This window comes from Macaca thibetana, chromosome 3 (genome assembly GCF_024542745.1).
Source record: "Macaca thibetana thibetana isolate TM-01 chromosome 3, ASM2454274v1, whole genome shotgun sequence".
Taxonomy (NCBI): Eukaryota; Metazoa; Chordata; class Mammalia; order Primates; family Cercopithecidae; genus Macaca; species Macaca thibetana.
In genome coordinates this window covers 55,988,913-56,008,505 of record NC_065580.1, presented here as the reverse complement: position 1 = coordinate 56,008,505, position 19,593 = coordinate 55,988,913, and the positions used below count along the sequence as shown (strand labels likewise).

Genomic DNA, 19,593 nt, shown 5'->3' with positions numbered 1-19,593 from the left:
AAGTTCTTTAAGGACTCTCTACACTGTTCTCCATAATGGTTGTACTAGTTTACTTTTTTTTTTTTTTTTTCCGAGCAGAGTCTCACTGTTGTCGCCCAGGTTGGAGTGCGATGGTGTGATCTTGGTTCACTGCAACCTCTGCCTTCCAGGTTCAAGTGACTCTCCTGTCTCAGCCTGCTGAGGAGCTGGGATTACAGGCGCCCGCCACCACACCCGGCTGGCTATTTTTTCTATTTTTAGTAGAGACAGGGTTTCACCATGTTGGCCAAACTGGTCTTGAACTCCTGACCTCATGTGATTCGCTTGCCTCAGCCTCTGAAAGTGCTGGGATTACAGGCGTGATCCACCATGCCCAGCCCACTTTACATTTGCTTTTTTTCTTTTTTTCTTTTTTTTTTTTTGAGACGGAGTCTTGCTCTGTGCCCCAGGCTGGAGTGCAGTGGCGCGATCTCGGCTCACTGCAAGCTCCGCCCCCCGGGTTCATGCCATTCTCCTGCCTCAGCCTCCCAAGTAGCTGGGACTACAGGCACCCGCCACCACGCCCGGCTAGTTTTTTGTACTTTTTTAGTAGAGACGGGGCTTCACCGTGTTAGCCAGGATGGTCTCCATCTCCTGACCTTGTGATCCATCCGCCTCGGCCTCCCAAAGTGCTGGGATTACAGGCTTGAGCCACCGCGCCCGGCCATACATTTTCACCAGCATTGTAGAAGTGTTCCCTTTTCACTGCATTCACATCAACATCTGTTGGGTTTTTTTGTTTTGTTTTTTGATTATGGCCATTCTTGCAGGTGTAAGGTGGTATTACATTGTAGTTTTGATTTGCATTTCCCTGATCATTAGTGATGCTGAGCATTTTTTCATGTTTGCTGGCCATCTGTATATCTCCTTTTGAGAACTGTCTATTAATGTCCTTAGCCCACTTTTTGAAGGGATTGTTTGTTTTTTTCTTGCTAATTTGCTTGAGTTCCTTGCAGATTCTGGATATTGGTCCTTTGTTGGATGTACAGATTTTCACCTACTCTGTGGGTTGTCTGCTTACTCTAGCAGCAGCAAACTTTTTCTTATACAGTTAAAAAGTCAAATAATGTGACAGTTTTAAAGTAAATGTGTTTTTACATACCACTCTGTATTCAGTGTTAATATTCTGCTAAAGTAAAACAAAAATGCAGTTTATCTTGCCTCTGTCTAAAAATCCATCATAAACAACACAATAAAGTCACTGTACCATGAGGGTTTGCATTACGTGAGGAGTAAGTTCTTTACAGCCAATCTGAAGACATAACTATGATGCTTTACTTCAGGGGTTTCTAGCCTTTTAAAGTATGAGAAACTCATTGTGGTTTTTTTGGGGTTTGTTTTTTTGGACAAAAAGTTCCTTAGACCCAACCATAAAAGAGATTGAGAAAATCCACCATTAAAATGTGTGAATTTAAGAACTTTTTTTTTTTTTTTTTGAGACGGAGTTTGGTTCTGTCGCCCAGGCTGGAGTGCAGTGGCGCGATCTTGGCTCATTGCAAGCTCCGCCTCCCGGGTTCACGCCATTCTCCTGCCTCAGCCTCCTGAGTAGCTGGGACTACAGGCGCCGCCACCACGCCTGGTTAATTTTGTTTTTGTGTTTTTAGTAGAGACGGGGTTTCAACGTGTTAGACAGGATGGTCTTGATCTCCTGACCTCGTGATCCACCCACCTCGGCCTCCCAAAGTGCTGGGATTGCTGGCGTGAGCCACCGCGCCCGGCCAAGAACTCTTAAAAATACATTTGTATTTTATCATTCACAGCATCTACAGAGTATACACATTTGAAAAACTGTAGCTCAGTACACGTAGGTGGGAAACAACGGACCTGCTGGATCTAAGATACTGTTTAAAGCACATATATAGAACTCGTAAAGTTGCTGCTGTCTCATTTTCCTTACGAGGCCCCCCCAAAAGAAGAAACTTCTTGTTAAAAGTGTTGGCAAGATATACAGAATTACTGATGTTTTCTCCATTTGAGACAGATGAAAAGGTCTGCAGCACACTTCCCACAGAAACCACCTGGAATTCTTCATTTCCCTTCGTGGTTCACTGTTTTCTGATGGGGTCTAGTGTGCATGCTGCAGGTAGTCGGGATGCTTTGGACCCACTCCTGCTGTCTTTTTCTCTTGATCCTCTATTTCCAGAACAAAATAACTCCATCACTGGAGTTACACAGAGCAGTCCTTCCTACCTCCATAGGCCAAGTGTCAGCAGATCTAGGCCTGGGGTCTTGTCTTAGACTCTCAGCAATTCTCATAGTGTTCCTCCAAAACTAGAAAGGGTAATTTCTCCTAATTGGACCCTGCATAATAACAATCTCCCCCTTTGCAATAGCTCTATGCTCCTCTTCTTAGCATACAGCCTGCAAGCAGGAAGCTCAGCCCTTTAGAGAACGGCAGAATGGTAAGATTTAGATCCCTCTCCCTCTCCAGCTCTGCCTTCAAACCGAGCCCATACTAACTGCTTATAAGCGCTCAGTCACCTGCAGACTGACTTCCTTTTCCCCCAAACCAAGAGACAGTTACACAGGAGATTAGTGGTCTCACCACAGTTGCAACCTGAATTTGAACAGTCATCTATTACCTAAAGAGCCAGCAAGAGTGAGTCCTACAGGGACCTAACAAAAAGTGCTGAAGCCTTATATTACCTGGAGGCCAATCAGACTTCCCACAGCTCCCTCAATATCCTTGGTGAAAAGCCCATCTGCTCTCTAGCACTTCTATGCCTGGGTCTCCAGACTACTGAGTTTTTGTACTCCCCACTCTACATTCTTTTCTCCACCTTATTCTGGCACCCTGAAGACATCTATATCAGAATCACCTGGAGAATGAATTTGTCTCTGAGAATAGGGCCTAGAAACCTGCATTTTACTAAGCTCCCCAGGTGATTCCTATGCATACTGATGTCTGAGAATAAGTACCTAAATGAAGTTCAGCTTTATGGTACATTTTTAAGAAAGTTGAGATCTGGTTAATGTATGTCAGAAATTGATTATATATATATTTCCAAGCTCCACTTACAATAAACTACTTTTCCTGAAAAGCTATCCTGCAGAAGTCAGGTTGACAGGATAAGTCTCTGAAATGCTAATAAAGGCATATGGAACTAGCAGAGTTGAAATGCACACTTTTCACATAAGAAATCTCACTGTTGGCCAGGTATGGTGGTTCATGCCTATAATCCCACCACTTTATGAGACCGAGGTGGGAGGTTTTCTTGAAGACAGGAGTTCAGGACTACCCTGGGCAATACAGTGAGACCCCATCTCTAAAAAATACAAAAATCGTTTTAAAAATTAGCTGAGTATGGTGGCGTGCACCTGTAGCCCTAGCTACTTGGGAGGCTGAGGTGGGAGGATTGCTTGAGCCCAGGAGTTCAAGGCTGCAGTGAGTTATTATCACAACACTGTACTGCAGCCTGGGTGACAGAGAAAGACCCTGTCTCAAAATATAATAATAAAGAAATCTCACTGTTTGTCTTTTTCCCTTGGACAAAATAGCATAACATGATATTTTATGTATTGAGTGAACAGTGCATAGCTACATGCCAATAAGACAGCACAGTTAATGAATCAATAGCTCTTTCCCTGCCCAATGAATATAAAAATCACAAAACCATTAACTTAGTCTTTATTGTAAGCAGAGGCAAAATAAGCAAACATTCCCACAAGATTAATGTTTGACTCTTGAAAACATTAATCATATTATTAATAATATTCTCAGTAAAAACTTGCACAATCAAGGACAAAAAAGTACATGAATTAATTATTGGATTGACTCTCTCAAGCTTGTAAATTCACAAAGCAATTACGTAATCCTCACTTTCTTTGGTTCTACTTCCCTAAACTCAGTTCCCAATATTTCTCATCTATTCTGAAGGATGTTCTGGGTCCTGAGGACAAACGTGGGTTTATCCAGGACTGTTGCTTCCACTCCTTTCCCCTACTACCTATCTTTCAAAGAGCAAGAAAATGCAAAGAGTGGAATCCAGTTGGTTTAAATCTGGGATGTGCAATCTTCTACCATTCAATCGTTGACAAATTACATCTCTGTTTTTGTTTCCTTAAAAAAGTGGGATAATAAAGGTTCATATGCCATAGGGCTATCACGAAAATTAAAAACTGCTTTGAATAGTGTCCAGCACAAAATAGGCACTCAATAGATAATGATAGCAAGCTATTATATATGTATATACACACACATACATACATATACACACACATACATATATGTGTGTGTGTGTGTGTGTGTGTGTGTGTATTTTTTTTTTTTTTTTTTTTTGAGACAAGGTCTTGCTTTGTAACCCAGGCTGGAGTGCAGTGGCACAATCAACCCAGTGTAACCTCAAGCTCTTGAGCTCAGGCAATTCTCCCACCTCAGCCTCCCAAGAGGCTAGGACTACAGGCATGTGCCACCAAACTCACTTAATTCTTTTGCTGAAATGGAGTCTCAATCTGTTGCCCAGGCTAGTCCTGAACTCCTGGGCTTAAGTGATCCTCCTTCCTCTCAGTCTCCCAAAGTGCTGGGATTACAGGCATGAGCCACTGTGCCCGGTCCATCACTATTTTTAACATTCCACTGCTAATTATCATCTTCATTAGAGGAAAACACTTAGATATAGAGAAAAGAAATTGAAAATATTCCCTTATACTACTCAAAGTCCAGTGTGACGACTCAGAGAGAAAGAGAGAGACTGACTCTGACTTAAACCACACCTAATGGAAGATGTTAGCACAAAAGCATTTAGTGGAAAATGGCTAGGAGAAAACTCTATAGACCAACAGTTCAAATATAAATAGCAAGATAGTAACTATTATCACTCTGGGTGGACACACAAAAACAAATGTAAGACACTTAAGAGAGCAAGTCTTGTTTAGCTTTTCAGATACTCAGATAAACATAGTGAAATATGCTGAGGGCTGAAATAGTAATATTGTAATATAAAAAATAATTACTCCAAAAGTGCAGAGATAAAAGTGATTATCAAATTCTTGGGGAGCCCTCAGCAGGTGAAGAAACAGAAAAGGATGTTCTGGTACCCCAATCTCTGAAACATATCTAAAGCAGTATCTCACAAATGATCGCCATCCCCGTGTGGGATGGAGATGGAGGTAGCACGCTGTTGTTTTGGGAGATACCTTACTTTGTATTTATGGAAGTTATAAGTTCCTTCCACTTCCCTATCCCCTACCCCAACCTCTGAAACATATCTAAAGCAGTATCTCACAAATGATCGCCATCCCCGTGTGAGATGGAGATGGAGGTAGCACGCTGTTGTTTTGAGAGATATCTTAATTTGTATTTACGGAAGTTAGTAAGTTACAATTTTGAAAATAAAGGGGCTTTTATGTCTTTTTAACATTGAAATAGATGGTGTCAAAATTTTATTTTAGAAACTCTATAAATGAATATTCTGGAAGATTACTCAAAGAGGCCAACTGGCTTCAATGTTCAGATGAGACCCCAGAAAGAGGAAGATGCCCCTCGGGACCAGGCTTGAAGGCTTTTGTTGTTTTTTCCTTTTTTTTTTTTTTTTTTTTTTTTTGTTAGACTTGAAGGTTTTTAAAGCAGACTGGACAGGACAGGTGAAGAGCAGCAGGCTCTATGAGGTGAGAGTGAGACAAAGGACTCTGATACCTGCCAGACTGGGTCTGTCCCAGTGGGGAAGCAGTCCCAGCCGTCTCATCCCCTCTAAGAAAATTGTAAATGGAAAAATAATAAATCATACCCTTTGTTTAGTGTCCTGTGGATTTATCTCAGGAACTACATATGTAAACTGCCTGGCTGGGCTGAGGGAATTTAGCAAAGATAACTGTCCTCTGGAGAAGCCACAACCTTCCTGCCCAAGGTCCAGCAAAATGAGTTAGTGTATCCAGCTCCTGCTCTCCTAAATGGGCAGGGCAGTCCCTTGCTCAGTAATCAGCAATTCCTGATTCTTGCATCTCTGACAAATACGTGCAGCAATTAGTCTCAAAAAAAATACCTGGCCCGGCATGGTGGCTCACGCCTGTAATCCCAGCACTTGGGAGGCCGAGACAGGCAGATTACGAGGTCAGGAGATCGAGACCATCTTGGCTAACACGGTGAAACCCTATCTCTACTAAAAATACAAAAAACTAGCCAGGCGTGGTGGCGGGCGCCTGTAGTCCCAGCTACTCGGGAGGCTGAGGCAGGAGAATGGCAGGAACCCAGGAGGTGGAGCTTGCAGTGAGCTGAGATCACACCACTGCACTCCAGCCTGGGCGACAGAGCCAGACTCTGTCTCAAAAAAAAAAAAAAAAACCTGATTGGCAGCTTAATCTTGAAAGAAACATAAAACATAAAAACTTCTCACAAAATCATCAATACGAAAAAAAAAAAACAAACTTTGCTTTAAAAATCATGATTTGTAGATTAAGTACTCCCTCTGCTGAACAGATCTGGTTTTGCAAACTCTTTACATCTTCCCTATACTAAGCTGAAATTGGAGCTCACCATTTGAAAAGTGCTTTCTTCCTCTCAGATACAAACACTAGGTATATCTGCTTAATATTTTTGTACACCATAATATCTAGCTCATCTTTGGTCCCTGTGGGGCAGTCCTTGTTTGTCTGTAAACAATGTACTGACTTCTACCTAGTAGAAAACTGAGGGAGAAACTAGGATTTCTACGTTATCTCTGGATGACCCACTGTCTGAAGGTCTACCAGTAAGGCTTTATTATGCGAGCTCCTATCTTAATAATCTCTTTGAAAACACAAATGTCTTTGGGAAGGAGTATATCCAAAAATAGAGGGCACATTGAGCTAATTCCCGCAGTGGTAGAAAGAGTATCTCAGAGCTCTGAGAGACAGAAATGAAGAATATAGGAAGTGTGAGGGATCAGAAGGCAATACTTAGTTTTCCTAGAATTTCCACCTAGGTTCAGGCTCTGAGTATCTTCATGTGGCTCAAAAAAAAAAAAAAATTGAATTTCTAAAATATATTTTTCCTGAATCTTAATGATGAAATGTAAATATCTTCATCTCTATTTCTCCAAGATAGATTTCTATGAAAATATAGAATCAAAAGGTATATATTAAAGATCTTCATACATATTTCAAAACTGTTTTCCTAAAAAGTATTATCAATGTATAATCTCATCCCAAATGGATAAATGCTCAGAGAACTCAGGAGACAAGCTTGGGCTAGAGACAGCCTGAGAGTCACAGCTCCAAGTGGTTGAAGTCATTGAGGTGTTTTCAATTGTACGTGGTAGAGGCCCAGCAAATATTTGCTGACAGAATGTCCTAGCGTACCCCCCTCAGCTGACCACTCTTGTTGTTTCCCAAGAAAAAAGGCTGGCTGGTGTCAAGAGCCTCATCTGTTCAAAAAATTAAGTTACTTGTTTAACTTGAATTGAACGTAGAATCCAGCAGTCTTTAAGCTGGACGTGTGAATCTTGAAGAGCCCACAAAGACTTTCAAAGGATTACACCGGTACGAATAGTATAAAGGTGTCCACTTTCAGATCCTCACCATTCCTACGCAAGTTGGCCCTCCATATCCATGGCTCCTGCATCCACAGATTCAAATCAACCACAGATCAAAAACATTTGAAAAAAAGTTTCATCTGCACGAAACACATACAGAATGTTTCTTCTTGTCATTATTCCCTAAATGATACAGTATACCATCTACTTACATAGTGTTTACATTGTATTAGATATAAGTAATCTAAAGATTATTTAAAGTATACAAGAGGATGTGTATAGGTTCTATACAAATGCTATGCCACTTTTTATCAAGAATTTGAAAATTCTTGAATGTCAGTCTCCAAGGAAGGTCTTGGAACCAATGCCTCATGGATACTGAGAGATTTTTTTTTTGAGATGGAGTCTCGCTCTGTCGCCCAGGCTGGAGTGCAGTGGCGCAATCTCAGCTCACTGCAAGCTCCGCTTCCCGGGTTCCCGCCATTCTCCTGCCTCAGCCTTCTGAGTAGCTGCGACTACAGGTGCCTGCCACCATGCCCAGCTAAATTTTTTTTGTATTTTTAGAGACAGGGCTTTGCCATGTTAGCCAAGATGGTCTCGATCTCCTGACCTCATGATCCGCCCCCCTCGGCCTCCCAAAGTGCTGGGATTACAGGTGTGAATCACCACGCCCGGCCAGGATTACTGTATTCTTTACTAAAATTGATCTGCCTGAGGACACAGTTTGCTATTTTCTTTTCCTACTTTTCTCTTTCACGATGGCTCTTTCTCCCACTCTAGAAAATAAAGCCCTCTATCACATCCATCTGGAATCTTACTATAAAGAAAACCGAAGCAGAGAGATTTGAAAATGTTCTCAGTCACCCAGTTAACAATTGGTGAAGCCTAGGCAATCTTTTTTATTTTTATTTATTTATTTTTTTTTTCCTGTAGAGACAATCTCTCACTATGTTGCCCAGGCTAGTTTCAAACTCCTGGCCTCAAGCAATCCTCCTGCCTCAGGCTGCCAAAATGCTGGAATTACAGTCATAAGCCATCACGTGGGGCCCAGGAAATTCTTACAAATACAAAATAATCCCCGCATCTTGCTTTAGGTTTCAAGTAACAAACTCAACTTAATATGTACTTTATTAGCTCCTACAAGAAATTCAAAGGTAGATGAGGCCTGAGTGTAGGTTTAATCCAGTGGCTTACTAATGTCACTAGGGCCTGGTTTCTTTCCATTTCCTCAATTGGCCTTTTGTGGAATCCACTTCATGCTAAAATTCTCTCTCCTTGTGGCCACACAGGTAATTGCCAATGTTCCCAGGACTAAGTGCTTCCCCATTAACATCCAGAGAGGGTATATCCAACCAGCATCCTGATCTAAATCAGCTTGGATTATATATTGCCCTCCCCCATGACCCTATACCTTCCATCTTCCTGTGGTCACAAACATCATGGCCAGGGAAACTAAATGCACTAGTTGTTGTGAGACAGTCGGGGTCCAACCCCAGAAACGGGGATAGACAGTTTTCTTGAAGCAAATGGGCTAGGTGAGGGAAGAGACAGCGTATAGAATAAGAATGGAGGAAATACTAGGAAAAGGGAAGTAGATGCTGCGTAGGTAACTTGTAAATGCTCAGTAGATATCTGCTCCTGGACAACATGGGAAAGGAAGAAGAAAAGGGGGTAGTTACAGAAGGGTTGAGATCCACTTACTGAGTGATGCTGTTGTGATCTACATCTTTTCAAAGACTGCTTTGAGATCCAACTTCATCTGACTCCCCTTATATGAACAAGCCAAGTATGGCAGATTATATTTTCCACAATGGCCATGACAGTATCTCCCATCCTCCATGCTCTTTTTGCAATGTGACTTTGTTATGCCTCCCATCATGAAATGGGTTCCATGTTCTCTCCCCTTGAATCTAAGTGAAATAATGTTGACTTCCAAACCTAGATCATAAATAATGATATAACTTCTATCTGGTTCTCTCTGGGGACATTTGGTCTTAGAAATCAGCTACCATACTGTGAGGAAGTCTAAGCAGCCCATGGGCAGGTCCAGATGAAGAGGAACCAAGCCTACTGGTTCACAGACCTGGCTGAACTCCCAGCCAACAGCTAGCACCAACTTGCTAGGCACGCAAAAGAAGATATCATCTTAAAAGTGGATCTTCCACCCCCTGCAAAACCTTGTCAAAATTTCAAATTTTTAAGCAAACTAAGTGATTCCTGTTGTTGTAAGCCATTAAGTGCTTTAAGTGGTTGTATGTCACATGGCAATAGATAACTGATACACCAAACAAACAGAAAATGACTATACAGCCAAATCAAAGGTGTCATTCCATCCATCCCTAGCTACATACATTCTGAGAAAAAAACACCCAGCCATGACTTTCATTGTAGATTTTTAAATTTCAAACATGTATAAACAATAGTATAGGGAATACCTACGTACCTATCACCCAGTTTCAACAATTATTATTCTGTGATTTTTGTATCATCTATATATCTACCCATTTCCCCCACCTATTCTCAATTATAATTTAAGGTAAAATTTACATGATTTCAAATGCATAAATCTTATTGGTATAATTTTGATAATGAAAATACCCACACCCCAGGTGTGGTTTCTTTCCAACTCTCCAGAAAGTTCTCATGTCCCTGTCCAGTTAATCCTCCTGTAGCACTCAGAGTCCAGTCGAGAGACAGAAATCACACCTGTATTTTGAATAAAGAACACTTATTCTATCTCATAAATACATTCTAATAAAGAATGCAATTCAAAGAATTACTAGCTAGTAAAAAGTGAATAACTACTAAGAGAGAGCAAAGAAAACACTAAAGGACATGTTGTGGCACAGACAGAGTACCCAAAGATGAAATAACCTTGGAAGGAGGGCAGCCACCTCCCCAAGGCTGAGATTCAGAGAATGTAGAGTGTGGCTGAGGTGTAGTGGGAAAGTCCATTAGGTTGTCTTGAGACAGAGACAGTTCTCAGCCATGACGGGCCAAGGTTTGGTGAACAGGAGTCCAGCAGCTCACACTAGTGAGCAGACACCCCCTGCTGGGGTGCAATGGGCTGAGGCTGGTGAGCAAAACTTGCTGAAGAGTGGGCACCACTGGGTGCACCACACACATGCTCTTGGCAGCTGTGTCACGTGAACAAGAAGAGAGGAAGCACATAGGAATCAGGAAGTGAAGCCCCATCTCCCTCCAGGGTCCCTTCAGCACCGACAAGCCTTAACATAATGCTAGCCCAAAGCAATGCCAAGGTCTAGATCATGGCACTGGTCCAGCTTCTAGGTGTCAAGGGCTACTTTTCTCCTCCTCAATATTTTTGCAGTATTATAATCAGCTGTCTAGTTTTATGGGGAAAAAAATTTTAGACTTTAACTAAAATTGCACTGAATGTATAGATTTTCTGGGAAGACATTACATGCTGTTACTTTCCCATTCATAAACATGGCAGAGCACTTCATTTCTTTAGGTCACCTTAAACATCTTTTGATAAAATTTTATAAATTCCTCCCAAAAGGTCTTTCACATCTTGGCCTAAGAAACCTTTTATTTTTTGTGGCTATTATGAATGTAATTTTTAAAAGCTACTATTAAAAACTTTGGTTCTAGTGAATTGAAATGCAATTGATTTTTTAATATTCAGTGGAAGAATTCTGTGAGGTTTTTTTTTTTTTTTTTTTTTTTTTGAGATGGAGTTTCGCTCTCGTTGCCCAGGCTGGAGTGCAATGGCGCCATCTTGGCTCACCGCAACCTCCACCTCCTGGGTTCAAGAGATTCCTCTGCTCAGCGACCCGAGTAGCTGGGATTACAGACATGCACCACCACACCCGGCTAATTTTGTATTTTTAGTAGAGATGAAGTTTCTCCATGTTGGGCAGGCTAGTCTTGAACTCCCAACCTCAGGTGATCTGCCAACCGTGGCCTCCCAAGGATTTTTTTTTTTTTTTTTTTTGGTCTACTCTTTCACTGTGGATGTAATGGGATAGTCAGAAACTGAAAATACTAGGAAATGTAGGACTGTTTATATTGAGAGCCCATTTGACAACTGAGGATTGAATCTAAAGTGACACAAGTCAGTTTAATTGTGTGTTCTTCCTTTAAATAATGTTCATTTCTCAGGGGTAAGCACAGATTGCTGGATATTTGAGTTTTACTAGGGGTAGGTGTTTGTCACATCAATAGGACAAGGGAGAAACAAGGGAGAAATCGTATTTGAAAGTGATCATAATGATGGTGACATTTTAAAAACATGTCTACAAATGATATTTCTTACATAAAGAGGTGGGGTTTAATTCTTCTCCTCTTGAATATGGGTTAGTCTTAATAATCCACTTGTAATAAAGAGAATACAGGGAAAGTGATGTCGAGTAACTTCCGGGGCTGGGTTATAAAAGGAGATTTTACTTGGCTTTGTCTCTTGGACACCTGTTTTGGGACCCAGCCTCCACACTGTGAGGAAGCGCAGGCCACACGGAAAGGTTACACATAGATGTTCTAGCTGCCAGCCTCAGGAGAGGTCCTCATCAACAGCCAGCATCAACTGCCAGGCATGTAAGTAAGGAAGCCTTCAAGATGATTTTAACTTCAGCCACTCTGACATGTAAGTGCATGAGAGATCTCAAGCAATAACATTCTGTCAACTCCCATAACTGTGAGAGGCAATAATAAAATGAATACTGTTACTTTAAATCACTAAATGTTTAGGTAATAGACATCTACAACAATGATGAACCAAGGAATCTAAGATGGGTAAAGAGAGAAATGAGGACATGAGAGTAATATTTGATAGTGCAAAGAATGAAATGGTGGTTTGAGTCAGTTGAAGAAGTGCTAGTGTAGAAGCTCCAATGTGAGTGTGCTAGAAAATGAGGAGACAAATGGATGAAGACATGGAGATTTCGAAGATGGTACAGCAATTCAGGATAAAATGGTTAAGAGTATGATCATAGAAGGAAATGACTGAGGAATGGTGAAAGCAAAGATAACTGGAAGAAAGGTCAAGGATGTGAATGGAACATCCCTGTGAATACTGAGGCCACAAGAACAATGACAGGAGTAGAGGGAAAGGAAGATGGTGAGCCAGATGCTAATGCTACCAACAAAACACAGAGATTGGTACATAACGAAGAGAGTGAGTGCTAAATCCGACGTTATGAACTACAAAGAAGCTGAGACTTTAGAAAAAGGAGGGAAGATATGTACTTTGGAAGTGGAAATGGGGTGCCAAGGAAGACATCTAACCTATCTCTAGATCTGAGGTTAACTGAGGAGTGAAACAAGACAGTCTCCATAGGATTGCATTTCTGAGTAGGATGTGGAAAGTCACCATGGTCCAATGACCCTGCTATAACAACTAGAAAAAAACGGATACATTACAAAAATCACATTTAAAAAAGATATTGGAGAGCCATGGAATTCCAGAGGAAGGAAAATTTTCTGAAGTGAGCTGACAATGCACAGCTGTTTATTTTCCCTGAGGACATGTGCAGTTCTGGGTAGGAAAGAGGACAGGGCTGGGCCCAGACAGAGGAAGTCTACAAATGGGAAGAGAAATCAATAGGCTTAAGGTGGTGGCACGGGGCTAACACGAGATTAGAAACTTGAGGCGCCCCAAGTGTGGCCACTGTCTCCCATAAGGCAGTGAGTTATGGGAGTGTTCACACAGGAGGCTGAGGAGCTAGAACATCAACTCCTACAAGGCAGACAGAGCCTTTCATAATCTCAGGGAAGGAAGAGGAAGCCTGCCTCAAACATACAGCCAGCATAACCTTCAATGTACTTGCCAGATTTTAAAGTTGAGGGCTGCTCCATCTGGGAAGTGAGGAGCGCCTCTGCCCAGCGGCCGCACCGTCTGAGAAGTGAGGAGCGCCCCTGCCCAGCTGCTCCACCATCTGAGAAGTGAGGAGGGCCTCTGACCGGTGGCCGCATGGTCTGGGACGTGAGGAACGCCTTTGCCGGCCACCCCACCTTCTGAGAAATGAGGAGCGCCTCTCCCTGGCTGCCCCACCACCTGGGAAGTGAGGAGCGCCTCTGCCCTGCCGCCTCTCTGGGAAATGAGGTGTGCCTCTCCCTGGCCGCCCCACCCTCTGGGCAGTGAGAAGGCCTCTGCCAGGCCGCCCCACTATCTGGGAAATGGCACCGTCTGGGAAGTGAGGAGCGCCTCTGCCCAGCTGCTGGACTGTCTGGGAAGTGAGGAGCACCTTTGCCCAGCCGCTGTGCAACCCTCCAAGTGTGAAGTGGCAGGCTTGTGTGTGATTTTCATGCCTTCCTCAAGTTTGCATTTTAAATTAAAAGTTTTAAATTGGGGAATATATATACAGAATATGTAGAATATATAGAATATTTTATATAAATATATATTCTATGTAGAATATATATTATATAGAGAATATATATTAAATAGAACATATCTTATATATTATATATTTATATAAATTATATACAATTATATACATATATAATTATATACATAATATATAATTATATATTATATAAACATATATAATATATAATTATAAAATTTATATAATATATAATTATATATTATATAAACATATATTTACATAATTATAAATTTATATAATTATATAATATATAATATAAATATAATTATGTATATAATTATATAATATATAAGTTGTGTAATATATATTCTATATTATATTCCCCAATTGTTACATATATTATATATAATATATAATACAGAATATATATTATATACATATTATATATAATTATATATAACATATATAATAAAGTTGAGGGCCTAGAAGGAAAACTGAAGAGCTAAGCTCAAATACCTCTGAAGAGCAAAACCAAATCTCACAATCTTTCAGTCTGAGGAGACAGAGACTAGCTAGCTTCTCAATCAAAAGCCCAGAAGAGCTATGTCTGAGGAACAGGGATGAACCAGATGTAAACTGAATCCAAATAAATCCATAGTCCAACCTCAACAGAGCTCAATCCCTTCCTGGACTGAGGTCATGAGCTCTGCACCCTATAGAGAGGAAAGGATGAACCTTTGCTAGCAAAAGAGTATATCATCTGGAGCTTCTATTGTTCTTTTCTCACACAATGTCCAATAAAAATAAGAAATTACTAGATATGTACGAAGGCAGGAAAATGTCTTGAATTACCAACAGAAGAAAATAAGCAATAGAAGCAGACCCACAAATGATCTGGATGTTCAAGTTAACAAACAATGATTTCACTTTATGTATTTATCTTATTTATTTTTTTTAGAGACACAGTCTCACTCCGTCACCCAGGCTGGAGTATAATGGTGTGATCCCAGCTTACTGCAACCTCTGCCTCCTGGTTTCAAGCGATTCTCATGCCTCAGCCTCCTGAATGGCTGGAATTACAGGCATGCACCACCACACCTGGCAAATTATTGTATTTTTAGTAGAGACAGGGTTTCAGCAGGTCTCGAACTCCTGGCCTCAAGTGATCCACCCACCTTGGCCTCCAAAAGTGCTAGAATTACAGACATGAGCAACAAACAATACTTTTAAAATAACAACCATCAACATGTGTGTTAATCCATTTTGCACTGCTATAAAGAAATACCTGAGGCTGGGTAATTTATAAGAAAAGAGTTGTATGTGGCTCAGGGTTCTGCAGGGTGTACAAGAAGCATGGTGCCAGCATCTGCTCGGCTTCTGGTGAAGGCCTCAGGATGCTTTTACTCATTGCAGAAGGCAAAGGAAGCCTGCATGTCACATGGCAAGAGAAGGAGTAAGAGAAACAGCTGGAGGGAGGCTCTTTTAAACAACCAGCTCTTGGGTGAACTAATAGAGGGAGAACTCACTCATTATCACAGGGGAGAGCACAAAGCCATTCTTGAGAGATCTGCCCACCTGACTCAAATACCTCCCACTGGGCCCCACCTCCAACACTGGGGATCAAATTTCAACAGATTTGGAGGGAACAAATAAAGAAAACAGAAAAAGGCAAAACGAATGAAAAGATGCATAATTCTAATAATCAGAATTTATTTAAAAATCAAATTGTCATTCTAGAACTGAAAAACATGTCTAAAATTAAGATTTCATTTGATGTATTTAAGAGTAGACTGGACACAGCATAAAACAAAATTAGCAAACTTGAAAACCACCAATGAAAAAGATCCAAACTTGAGCTCAAAAAGAAGAAAAGAATGGGGAAAAAGCAGAAATCAAAAGAGGCGTGTAGAACAAGGTAAAAAAATAAATAAAAGCTAACATATTTACGGTTGGAGTTCCAAAAGGAAAAGAGAGAACTGAATAGAAGCACTATTTGAAAAGAACCAAGAATTTTCTAAAATGGATGAAAAATATCTATCAACAGATTCAGTAAGCCCAGGGAACCAAGCAGGATTGTTTAAAATTTTTTTTAATTTTTTATTTTTTTAGAGATAGGGTCTTGCTCCATCACTCAGGCTGGAATGCAGTGGTGCAATCGTAGTTCACTGTAGCCTCAAATTCCTGGGCTCAAGCGATCCTCTTATCTCAGCCTCATAAGTGGTGGGGACTACAGGTGTGAGCCACTATGATCAGCTAGCTTTTTTTTTTTTTTTTTAATTTTTGTACACACAGGGTCTCACTATGTCACCAAGGCTTGTCTTGAACTCCTGGCCTCAAGAAATCCATCTGCCTTCGGTTCTCACAGTGCTGGCATTACAGGCATGAGCCACCAAGCCAGGCCTGAATTTTTTAAAAATCAGTCTCTATTCAAGAGATTTGCAGGAAAATGATGTTGTAGGTAGACAATCAGGTTTTATTTAGGACAGGCAGATGAAATTCAGAAGAGGTTAAATATACAGGGAAAATTTTAATGAAAGGTTATTTATGTATTCCAAAGCTTGCAGAAGATGAGTTTTAGAAAAGTATAAAACCTGCCAGGCATGGTGGGTCACACCTGTAATCCCAGCACTTTGGGAGGCTGAGCCAGGTGGATCACCTGAGGTTAGGAGTTCGAGACCAGTCTGACCAACATGGTGAAACCCTATCTCGACCAAAAACACAAAAATTAGCTGAGCATGATGACAGGTGCCTGTAGTCCCAGCTACTTGGAAGGCTGAAGCAGGAGAATCGCTTGAACCCAGGAGGTGGATGTTGCAGTGAGCCGAGATGGTGCCACTGCACTCTAGCCTGGACGACAGAGCAAGACTCCATCTCAAAAAAGAAAAAAAAAAAAAGTATAAAACCCATCTGGGAAATTGAGTCAGATGAATAAATGTACAGACAGAATAGATATGAGGCAGAATGGAATTCATCTTGATAGTCTCTTAGGAGAAATAGGTAATGAGTTTAAGGTGGGTGTGTGGGGCCCAGAAGACTGCTCCCTTGTTCTTGCTGCTAGTGTGGTAGCAGAGGTGAGTGAAGGACTTCTCAGGAGAATATGATCTTAGACAATGGGGAATGCATATAAGGGCCTCCTCTCTGGGTGCAGAACAATGTGGCAAGCCAGGAGCGCTCTCACCCAGAGGGGGAACTGGGGACTGCCTCATTGCAGCTTTGTGATGTTATAGTAACTGGCAGGCTAGATGAGAAGAGGCCACCATTTCCTTGATGTACCCTGACTCTCAACTCAAGTCTGTTTCTTCCACCTGCTGCACCGCCATATCACAGACTGAATCACCACTCAGAATGGCTGCACCCTGAATTGTAAATATAAACATTCCACTTTCTGACCCCCACCTCCTATGTTTCCAGCTCCCTCATTTAATTACTCCCTCTACTTCTCTTCACTCACCTCTTAGGAGTCTCCATTTTCTGTACATATATCAGTATCATATCCTTTTCTCATTTCCCACTGAGTCCTTAGAGTCCTTGGCGCATCACTTCAGATACTCAGGAGCTTAGCTCCCTAACCTACTGCCTTTCTATTCTATTAATATATGCCTGGCAAATTCCTATCCCAGACGAAGTCAACTTGGTTATCTCTGTACCTACATCTGGTTTACTGACTGCTACTTGACAAAAATCACACAACCGGGAAGATGGGTACCATTCTCCCTACATATTTTCAAGCACAATTGTATAGAGGTACAACATGAAACTCACTATAATAAATTAAAACAATACAGCTATGGGTAGAGCAAAAAGTTAGAATTCCCCGTTTCCTCCCCCAAAACCATTCCACAAGACATCTGTTATTAACAATTTGGCATAGGTTCTATGCATGCACTATTGTCTTAAAGATACACACACATATATGTACACATAAACACATATACAACATACATGAAATCAGATAGCTAGAGCAGAATGGACAGTTGCTAAGCAACTTGCACTTTTTCTTTTTTACTTAATAATATGTGTTGGGAGCCAGCCATATGGTGTATGCCTGTAGTCCTAGCTACTTGGGAGGCTGAGGTGGGAGGATGGCTTGAGCCCAGGAGTTTGAGGCTGCAGCGAGCTAGGATGGAGCCACTACACTCTAGCCTGGGTGGCAGACCAACACCCCGTGTCTCGATAATAATAATATGTCTTGGAGGGCATTTCTTCTTAGTAGGTACAGATATACTTTATTCTACATAATACCTCATTCGCTTAGTCACTCTAGGTCATTTACTACTTCTACTATGAAACAAAGTTATAATGAACATCCTTGTACATCCTTCTGAACACATGTGCAAGTATTTCTCTAAAGTAGATCCCTAGAAGTGGAAATGCTTGGTTAAAGGGTACATGTATTTAACATTTTAATAAATATTTCTCAATTGCCATCCAAAAAAGAGACGGGGGTCTCTACCAAATTGCCCTCCCAAACGCCTAGGAGCGTTACTACCCTCAGCTGGGACCTCCTTTTTCCTTCCCTAGACATCTCTCTCCCTCATTCCCCGCATAGCGTATCTTTGCTCGAACCTCCTACTGCACCAACAGCCCCATCCCCACTCAGACCCGCACATTCTTGGAAAATATCTCATCAACTATTTGTGGAGAAAAAAAGAGGTCAACAAAGGCAAACGTTCTCAGCTTCCAACCCCCAAAAACCTACAAAACCTAGTATCTATCCCTTCCTGTCTTCCTTCCCTCCTATTACAATGGGGGTGGAAGGGTAGCCCTTCCTGTTGTCTAAAGGCAATCCCGGTTGAGAGGGTCCTTACCTTCACAAAGGGCTGACTACACTGACCAAAGGTATCAGCTTCCACTCTCCCCTCAGCTAACCTCCATCTATTTTCTGCACTCACGGCTCCATGGAAACCTCAGGCTCACCTTGGGCAGAATCCAGGTCCTTATCTTAGGTGACTAGAGCCTACTCCCTACTTCTGACAACACTCTTCATAATGACAGTCTGCTGATTTTCCTCCTCAGCCTCTCTGGCATTTTTCTCACTCCTCCACTCCTCAGGCACTTCTTGTTCAAACCTTAAAAGCTGAGTTTGGGGTTTCCGATCTGGGCCTTGTGCTCATTTCCCCTGGGAGATGTCACCCATTCCCCACTTGCAGCTACCATCACCCTCTGTCTTCTCTCTGATCAGCATCTTCAGCCCAGATCGCCTACAAATCCGAGTTTGACTTCACTTTCTCGCATTCCGCCCCGCCTTCTCCCTCCTCCCTCAACTCCTAAACCTAGTCCCTCCTCCGAGACGTCTTCCCTGACTCCTCCCCCTTCTAATTCCCCACCGTCGGTCCGTGTCCGCCGCCACGCGTGTCCAGTACCTCGCAGACCTGAGGAATATAGTTCTCCTTGAAGTAGTTCTTCAGCCTCGGGTTGGCATTGCGTAGGGAGGCCATGGCCCAAGGCCTGACGGAGAAGCTGCGCTGGTACCCTCCCCGCGCTGGGACTAGAAGCCGGGTGCGTGCGGGCGTTGTCCTGGCAACCAGGGGGCGGGGCTGGACGGGGCACCGCCCCTCGCTCCGCTGCCCGGGGCAGGAGGGAGGGAGGCTTGCTTCATGCCACAGGAGAAGCGACGGGAAGCTCGGCTCCGGGTTCAGGGCCCAGGCGTCTCCGCGTGGGGCGCACCGTCCTAGCCTCCCCTCCTGGCGTCCAGCGCCCCGCCCCGCCTCGCCTGGGAGAAGCCGCCGGGAGGCGCCGGGCTGGAGTGGGCGGTTATAGGCTTTGAGCTGAGCCGTTTCCGGGAGGCGGAGCTCAGACCCCATTTCCTTTCTCCACATCCAGGTCGCGCGCGGTTT

At 42.3% G+C, this 19,593-nt stretch overlaps 2 protein-coding genes across 9 annotated transcripts in view; one reads left to right on the top strand and one right to left on the bottom strand.

The window, feature by feature from the left end:
• The window catches only part of FBXL13 (F-box and leucine rich repeat protein 13), a 270,947-nt gene extending 251,372 nt beyond the window's left edge, over positions 1-19,575 (bottom strand). For 4 of the 8 annotated variants that reach the window (XM_050782741.1, XM_050782742.1, XM_050782744.1 and 1 more), the window contains exon 1: positions 18,674-19,021. Coding sequence is in view for 4 of the 8 variants with exons in the window: in XM_050782737.1 (XP_050638694.1) it covers positions 19,120-19,575 (456 nt within the window). In the remaining 4 variants the exon portion in view is untranslated. Of the gene's footprint in view, positions 1-18,673; positions 19,022-19,119 lie in introns of those variants that run through there. The other 4 variants (XM_050782737.1, XM_050782740.1, XM_050782739.1 and 1 more) reach the window with 2 other exon arrangements.
• Positions 1-19,593, top strand: part of PSMC2 (proteasome 26S subunit, ATPase 2) — a 276,950-nt gene that overhangs the window by 61,914 nt on the left and 195,443 nt on the right. The window lies entirely within an intron of this gene.